At 42.3% G+C, this 9,015-nt stretch overlaps 1 protein-coding gene across 1 annotated transcript; it reads right to left on the bottom strand.

Annotated features, from left to right (window-relative positions):
* Positions 1-454: 454 nt before the first annotated feature.
* On the bottom strand, positions 455-5,726 carry LOC100566430 (peptide YY). Its single transcript, XM_003222643.4, has 4 exons — positions 5,450-5,726; positions 4,207-4,394; positions 1,917-2,006; positions 455-973 (listed from the first exon to the last, which is right to left on the bottom strand). Exons 1-4 carry the CDS (start codon positions 5,450-5,452, stop codon positions 949-951), a joined length of 306 nt encoding a protein of 101 aa, XP_003222691.1. The 5' UTR covers positions 5,453-5,726; the 3' UTR covers positions 455-948.
* Between the last annotated feature and the right edge of the window lie 3,289 nt (positions 5,727-9,015).

The raw sequence follows: 9,015 nt of genomic DNA, 5'->3' as shown, positions 1-9,015 counted from the left end.
AAATCTTATCAAAAGTTTCTTCATAGAATGAGAGCATTTGAAGAAATCCAAATGAACTTTTTCACCCATTTCTAATTTAAGGTAAAGGTAAAGATTTTCCTCTGACATTAAGTCCAGTCATGTCCGACTCTGGGGGGTTGGTGCCCATCTCCATTTCTAAGCCGAAGAACTAATGTTGTCTGTAGACCCCTCCAAGGTCATGTGGCAGCATGACTGCATGGAGCGCCGTTACCTTCCTGCCAGAGCAGTAGCTATTGATCTACTCACATTTGCATGTTTTTGAGCTGCTAGGTTGGCAAAAGCTGGGGCTAACAGTGTGAGCTCACCCCGCTCCCTGGATTCAAACCTGGTTGCCTTTTGGTCAGCAAGTTCAGCAGCTCAGCGGTTTAACCCGCTGCGCAACCAGGGACACTATTTCTAGTTTAGATAGGTTAAAAAAGAGGACAGATTGTCATTGTTTTCTCCATTAAACTTGCTATTTTATTGTGAACATAGAAGAAATCCATCCAAAATACATACATTTACAAACATACATTCATACTTGCACACACAGACACACACATTATGTATAAAATAAAGATAGACCCAAAGTAGACATAAGTAGGATTTTGCACCAGTGAGTCAACATAGATAATATCACAAGAACAACAACCTAGGTCACCACCAAAGATAACAGACACCCCACCTTGTCCCCTGTGGCACTTTTTTTTTTTTTGCAGAACCCCCTACTTGTGTATAGGAAGAAGGGGCCATGGTTTCATTGTAATGCTGTTATTAGACAAAGAAAAAGCCCCAAAGAGAATAACAATGTGGGGACTTGGGGAGAGGACAGGCCCTCTTTCACAAAAAGTTTCCGACTGTTTTTAGAAAATGCAAAAGAACACAACAAGATTGGAATGTGTAAAAAGAGGCAGCTGATGGACCTCCGACTCTTCAGTGGGTAGGTTGTCACCACATGTAGGAATCATCATACCTGTAAGGGGAAAAGGGGAGATCATGCCATTAGAGAGGTGAAGGAAGGAGCAAAAGGGTCATCTGCTCCCAAATCCATGCCTAGAGATATTACAAGTTCTTTGGAAGACAAGTCCCCAAATCTGTCCACTGGCATGCAGACTGGAAGATTCTGGGCGCTACAGTAAAAAAAAACTAAAAAAAAACTTTTCCATGCTCTGTTCCAGAATCCAGAACACTGATATTTCAACAAGGTGGTCTTGTTAAAAGAGCAATACCTTTTGGCAGGTATTTGTTTTGTACAGGCAGGAAACAAAAAGGAGACAATTGAAGGAATAAACAGTTGGCCAGCTAGTACATGGAGCTTGTCTTAATTTTGTTTGGCTTTTATACATGCTTTTCGGCACTCTCTCTACACTTCTGCAAGGCTCCAACTTCTCAGCTTCAAGAACACCCAAAGCCTTGTCACACTCATTCTACCAAGGCAGATGGAAGAAAATAGGATTTCTGTGTGGTTCTAGATTCCTCCTCATCTGTCAACAATCTATCACTAATTTGCAAAGTTCTTAAAAGCACTAGTTTTGATCCGCAACATTCAAATGTGGATTGAAGACATTCTAGTCAAAAAAGGTCATATTTCCCAGTTCTGTTCATTTTCCCAGAATGAAAACTGGTTGCATAAGAAACAGAATTTCTACAAGAATTGCTTGTTATCTGGTGCATGACAGGCAACAGCTGCCAAAATCCCCTCTTCTACACAACCATTAAAGCTACAGGAGCTCTCTTCAATTTCACTCTAGCAAGCCTTTCTCAACAGGGAAAAGCACATGTGCAGAATGCCCTTTCCTTTCTGGGTAGGAATAGTTCTGGGGAAAAACAGGCTGTTGGCTGGAAATATGTGGCTTCTGGAGAGGCACTTTGTTCTTTGCCAAAACAACATCAGACAAATTGTAGCTTGGACTTACCGTGATCTACCATTATGATCGTTGCTGCTGCTGCTGTCTCCAAAAATGAGCTCTGACATCAAAGACTCTGGGTTGGATCTCTTGCCATACCTTGGGGAAAGAAGTAAGGATGAGTAACTGAGTCTGTCATTTCTTCACTTGGAGAGATGAAGGAGCTGTCCATATTTTTGTTTATCCCACCACACAAACAAACCCTGATTCAGAAGCCAGAAACTATGCCTCACCAGGTTCTCATATGGATATTTTAACACTGAAACACGTGCAGGTAAGAATTAAAACACACAATGCATCCGCCCCTGTGCTTTTGCTGATTGACTGCCTAAAGAGTGTCAGGTATGAATTTCAGTTAAGCCTTAAGACAAGAGCATTTAGAATTAGCTTGGTCTTGGATGGGCCATTCAAAATTGGCTATTGGTCCAGAACAGAGTGGCCCACAATAGTATCAAAAGTGCTTTTTGGATTACAGTTCCCCAAATCCCCATACTGGCTGGTGCATTCTGGGATTTGTAGTCTGAAATATAATTTTTCCTGAGGTCAGATAGTCATTTATATGGTAATGTTTAGTATGCTCATGTTATTTCTGCCTTTCATTCTCAAGTCCAAAAATATGGAGCATGGATGGATGTTCATGAGTGAGAAGTTGCACTATTGGCTTTTGTAAGAATAGAGATGATATGGGCTTTCCATAATCTAATAAAAGTGTGTTCACCATTTTTCCATGCTCAAAACTTGGAAGACGTTGGTGAGGAGTTCAAGAAAATGATGAAGTGAAACATACACACACAAAAAAACAACCTAGAGAAGTGAGCCTTTGCTAATGGCCTCATTGGTTTGGTTTTCCAATTAGGTTTCTAGGAGACGAGAGCTAATGGGCTGTTCCAAGCAGCCCACACTAATGGAGAAGGTAGTTAATCAGGTGTTTTACAGCTGGGTACTTCATTTGCTCCCTCGAAGCTGCAGAATTGAGCAATATTTGCAAGACAAGTTGTACACTCATGTGCACAGCCCACGACTGTACTCAAGAAGATTGTGGAAATTTCAGGAGGCTTTCCTTCCCAGCAAATGAAAAGTAGGTATAATATTAAAAGAGTACTTCTAGTGCTTTCCTTCCAATTTCATGAAGGAGGACAGATACGTTGGATTTGCTGCAGGGAAATTGGTGGTCTCCATATCAATGAAGCAGAAAATCTGCTCTGAGGTTTTCACTGGACTTTAAATTAGCTCTCCAAGGTGCTAAATCATCTTAAAGTAGGTTTAACACCTCGGACAGGTTTTTTTTTTTAATGTTGATGACTAAAACTTAATTTATATTTGTCAGCCCATTGGATGCCACCAGATGCATTGGTCAAACATTGTACCAGCCTTCGCTGTTGGTCTTCCTTACCCACTTCTTACTGCTGTTGATGGCTCTAGCTATAGCATGTCAATAAGGTATGTTTGCAGTGGGTACTTGAGATGAATGAAGATTATTTTTCATCTTCTAGAGCTCTTTGCACCAAATAAGACATTTTCTTCTGTCCTCACCAATACCCAGCAAACATCTACATGTGTGGTCATATGCTAAGTCTAGTGACACTTCTGTCATGTGTTTGAAAGGAAGGGAAGGTGTTGCTTCTACAAGCCAGTCCAAAATATTTTGCTACAGGAAGCAAAAGAAAAAAGAGATTTCCCCCTTTGCGCATTCCTACACAAATTACAGAATTAGACCTTGAGAAGATTTCTTTTTTGGACTACAACATGGGGGTTTTAGTCCAAAACAAGGAAAATGTTCCTATGCTCTGTGCAGAAGCCAGCTGGGCTGGCTACGAAACCTTACATCAACACTACTAGTAATAGGATAGTGACAGGACATCAGTACTACCCTAAGGGGTCAGTAAGTCAGCTTAGGCGAAGCAGGACAAGTCTCCTGGAAGACAGTGCTCTCTACATCACATAACATCTGTCTTCTGAATCCACCCCCTCATTCTGAACACAGGTAGGACCAGTCTTAAACAAAAATCTAGATATATATGTGAAAACATGACTCATTGGAAAAGGCAATGATGTTTAGTAAGATGTAAGGCAGTAGGAAAAGATGACAACTCTATTGCAGATGGATAGACGTAGTCAAAGGAACAATTGCCCTGAGTTTGCAGGACTTGAGCAGGGTTGTTGATAACAGGATGACTTGGAGGTCTCTCATTCATAGAGTTGCCATAAGTCAAAGTCAGCTTGATGGCAATTCATGATCTTAAACACAAGAAAGCATTACCAAAACCCACATGCAACCCATCCCACTCCACCCACACACCTCTGCCTTGTCACCAAGTTGATGTAATGCCGAAGAGCCGAGAAGTATTTGGCCATTTCTTCAGGGGAGGCATCTTCTCCAGGGCTCTCTGGCTTTGGAGGATAGGCATCCACCAAGGTTCCCAAGCAGAACAAGACACACAGCGTCACGGCCATCAGGAGAGGCCAGGGCTTCACAGACATGACCATCTGGGGGAGAAAACAAGGAAGATGAGTAGATTCATAGCCAGGAGAGTATCCAAAGCTGTCCCACTGCCAACTAGTTTAGGATTGGAAAGGTAGAAGTCAGAAAAGCTACTTTCTTTGGGCTACAACTTCAAGAATCCTTCAGCCTAGTCCAAAAAGAAACCTTTTCAAGCATTGTGCAAAAGTGTTGGATATTTGCCACTCTCCATGAAAAAGCCAATTTACAGTTCACAGTCACAGTATAACCAATTGTGGACTCTTCCAAGAGAGCCAAAAATATGTGCCTAACAGCATATGAAAACTTGATCCTGAAACACGTGCAGAGATAACAAAAAAGACAGTGATGTCTAAGCAACTTTCTTTCATGGACAAACTGCCTATGATGGCAGCAATTCTGTGCATTTGAACACTGAACTGCACCAACTTTGCCAAAACGGAATCTGAACTTGAAAACAATTAAGCGTATGAAGTTTTTGAGGAACTCTCGTGTTCCATTTTGTAGCTCCTCTCTCCAAAGGTACCAGATTTCTACTGATCTTGTACACTAAGGAGAATCAGCTCTGGTAACTATTGAATGGAAGACTCCTGTCCAATATCGGATGCTGTAGGCTTAATTCAGAGGAAGGGACTGACAAACCATCTTTAATGTTGTTTATCTAAGACAGTTCTATGAAATGTATGGGTTCACCAGAAGTCAACAGGCAATTGTAGGCAGTGGCACATACACCCTCCCTCCCACCCCCCGGATGAGTGAAAAGTACTGTAAAATAGAAGAGTGCAAAGAGTTCAGCTAGAGGAAGGAAACTTCTAAATAACATTGCAAATCAGCATTCTTTACTCTCTTCTTTCTACACAAACATGGTACTGCCCCACAATGAACAAAGCTCCTGGTATCATGTTTTGCTGGGAATTAAGTGTTATTTTGTCTCTCACTACCACTCCCTGCCACTTTTTCTTTTCTCTGAAAAGAAGCACTAAGGAGCAGAGTAAAAGGGCTCCTCCTTTGTCTTTGGTTTCCTGCAGTCCCATCCCAGCAGCAGCAGCTATTTAGTACTCACCATAAAAAGGAGGTAGAAAGAAATAGCGACAAAGCTGAATGTCAAGGGATGCTATGGGACCCGGCCAGCCAGCTTTCAGTGATCTTCAAGTCGTCTCCAGCTGCTGATGCCTCTGTTAGTGGCTCTGACAACCCAGGGCTTATATCCTTGGCAGGTGGGTGAATTAAGGGGAGGGGGGAGGCTCCTCCTCCATTCTCTCTCTCCCCCCTCCGTGATTCATTCACTCACTCTTCCATCATTTGCTGATCAATCCAATTCTGTATCAGACACCTTGATTACCTCTCAAAAGGACGCCACTCTGCTCATGCTCAGGGAAGGGAGGGGGGAGTGAAGGGAGAACTATGAATCCTTGCAGAGGGAGAGGAGATGGGAGACAGCATTCAGAGATATAAAAAGCACTGATGTTCCTTCTTGAAGGCTGAAACAAGTTTCAATTGCCATTTGTGGGCCAGGAGTGGACAGAGATTGATAGGATTCATAAACTGTTGTGTTGAGAGTGACATTTCTGTCAAGTAAATTAGAGTCAGGCAAAGAAACCAATGGAAAATTAAGATAGCCAAGGGTGTATCTACACTGTAGACTGGAGCAATTTGACACTATTTTAATGGCTCAGTGCTATGGAATCATGGGAGTTCATAGAATCATAGAATAGTAGAGTTGGAAGAGACCTCATGGGCCATCTAGTCCAACCCCCTGCTAAGAAGCAGGAAATCGCATTCAAAGCACCCCCGACAGATGGCCATCCAGCCTCTGCTTAAAAGCCTCCAAAGTTGCAGTTCTATAAGACACTTAGCCATCTCTGCCTCACCAAGCTTCACATCCTAGGCATCCATTCACTTATCCCTGACAGTTAAAAGTGTTGTTTTAATTGCATTTGTTTTGAAGTGCTGATGCACCCCAAGAAGAAGATTTAGAAAAGGGGCTTTGATCATTGGCAACGGTTGCCTTTCATGTCCGTGGGGAATCACATTCATTCCAGGTTTTGATGTGAATTTTAACCAAAGTAGCCCCTGGTGGCGCAGCGGATTAAACTGCTGAGCTGCTGAACTTGTTGATCGAAAGGTCAGTGGTTTGAATCTGGGAAGTGTGGTGAGTTCCTGCTATTAACCCTAGCTTCTGCCAACCTAGCAGTTCGAAAACAGGCAAACGTGAGTAGATCAATAAGTACCTCTCCTGCGGGAAGATAATGAGGCTCCATGCAGTCTTGCCAGCCTCATGACCTTGGAGGTGTCTATGGACAACATCGGCTCTTCGGCTTAGAAATGGAGATGAGCACCAACCCCCAGAATTGGAAACAACTAGACTTAATGTCAGGAGAAAACCTTTACCTTTTACCTTATTCCTCACCTAGGTTCAGCATTTTGGATACTTCCTTTAAAATCTGGACTGAAACCAAGCATGGATCAATTGAAGCCATGAACTACCTGGGTTTGGTAATATGAAGGCACTCTGGTTGTCTCCTCTCAGAAAACAACTGTGAGAATTTGGCCCAACTCACATACCTCCATCATGTGCCTCCATCTTCAGGGCTTCACAAGACAAATGATAAGTTTTCCTGTGTAATCTACCTGAGATAATTTTGAAAGATTAACCCAGTGGCCCCCATTAAAACAGTGGATGTGGCTCTTAATGAGACATGCAGCATTATCACAGGATGTCTATGTCTCACACCAGTGAATTATACTGTTTAGCCGGCATTGCACCACCTGACATCTGCCAGGAAGTAGCAGCCAGCAATAAAAGAACCAAGGCATTGACATCTCCTGCCTATCCCTTGTTCGGATATTAGTCAGCATGCCAATGTCTTAAATAAATAGTTTTCTAACATCTACCGAGATACTCGCAAGAACACACCAGCAAGTGAGAGAACAAAAGTGGCAGGCTAAAACTCAGAACCTCAATCAGTGGCTGAGGTTGGATGAGAGACTCCCTCCTGGGCACACAGAAGATTGGGAGACTTGGAAAACACTGAACAGACTGTGTTCAGGCACCATGAGATGCACAGCTAACCTTAGGAAATGGGGCTACAAAGTGGAGTCCACGACATGTGAGTGTGGAGGAGAGAAAACTAGAGACCACCTACTAAAATGCAGTCTGAGCCCTGCCACATGCACAATTCAGGACCTTCTTATAGCAACACCAGAGACACTCCAAGTGGCCAACTACTGGTCAAAGAACATTTAGTATAATGCTAAGTTTTTAAAAACTTTTTTGTGTTTTCAAATGCATTGCAACTTGTACCCTCGGTTCGCTTCTAACACAATAAATTAAAAAAAAGTGCCCCCCTTCCTTTTCTCTTAATTAAAAGGAAAGACGATTTGTTAATTAATCATTGCTTTGCTGTCTAATCACTCATTAAAACACTCATTGCATCAGAGAAATTTCTCCTCACTTAATCAATAGTCATCCACATCCCAGTTTTATAGATGGATTAGTTGCCCACTTGCTATTTTATTTCATCTAAAAGCACAGTGGCTAATGTTAGCCACTAAATATTAGTGGCTAATATTTTTAAAGTTTTAATGTTGAGAGAGTCATAGGTTCAAACACTTTAATCCTGGGGTCCTGTAAGAGCTTGCCCAAAATGAGCCCCAAAGGAGCTAAGAAAGAATTGACTCATTGATCTTTCCCCCTCTACACTTGACTCCTTCTCATTAACATCTTCTTTAACTCAATCAGTATGCTCGTGACACTTAATTCTCCCTCTTTTTCCCCTTTTTACTTCACTCCATGGAAACAGTTTTGGTTCAAAACTGGGTGCTTGCCACAAGTAATAGATTAAATGAGGGCAAACAGATTGAAGCTTAATTCAGGCAAGACAGGGATGCTCCTGACCAGTTGAAAGGTAGATCAGGAAATGGGGACTGTTCAAGCCAAATCGCAACAATTGGAGTGTATAGAATATCCTCTGATCATACAGGGAAGCAGTAATTTACCTTATCAGGTATCCTTTTTTACTTTTGTCAGCCAACCCTTTGTCACTTCTGCAAATAAGTTTCCAAACTTGCCACTTCCATCAATTTTCTTCTTACGATAGGCTTGGAGTCATGGACATTTACTAGGCCATATTTCAAGGCAGACCACCTATGTGAGACAACTCTTTGAAGAGATGAATTGGCCTGAAGGTTACCATAAACAAACTATTCTCCTTTCATTTCCTCCCCTGTCATTTTAAATGGACATCATCCAATATTGATCTCCCTCCAGGTCTGCTTTCTTCTCCCCCCAAAGATGATGATCCAAGCTGTCCTTGAAAGATTGAAAGCCACTCTTGTAGGTGAGACGCATGATCTGGAGAGATGACGAGGTCCCATCTGACAAATCCTATCATGGATATCACTTACTGCTCAAAATGGCCCAGAAAATCCATTCCCCAGCAGCCCCCCGCCAAAATAAATAAAATGCCCACTTAGTTGTAGATGGATAACCTGCTGTTGAACTCAATCCCTATCTGGTCTAATAGTTTCATGAGTGGCAGGAAGATGGAAGGCTGCTATAATCTCCCACGTCAACAGCTCCCCAAAGTTGTGTTGATGGATGGGGCAAGGCAGGTCCTTGGATGAATC

This window comes from Anolis carolinensis, chromosome 6, assembly GCF_035594765.1.
Source record: "Anolis carolinensis isolate JA03-04 chromosome 6, rAnoCar3.1.pri, whole genome shotgun sequence".
NCBI lineage: Eukaryota > Metazoa > Chordata > Lepidosauria > Squamata > Dactyloidae > Anolis > Anolis carolinensis.
This window is presented reverse-complemented; position numbering and strand designations above follow the sequence as displayed.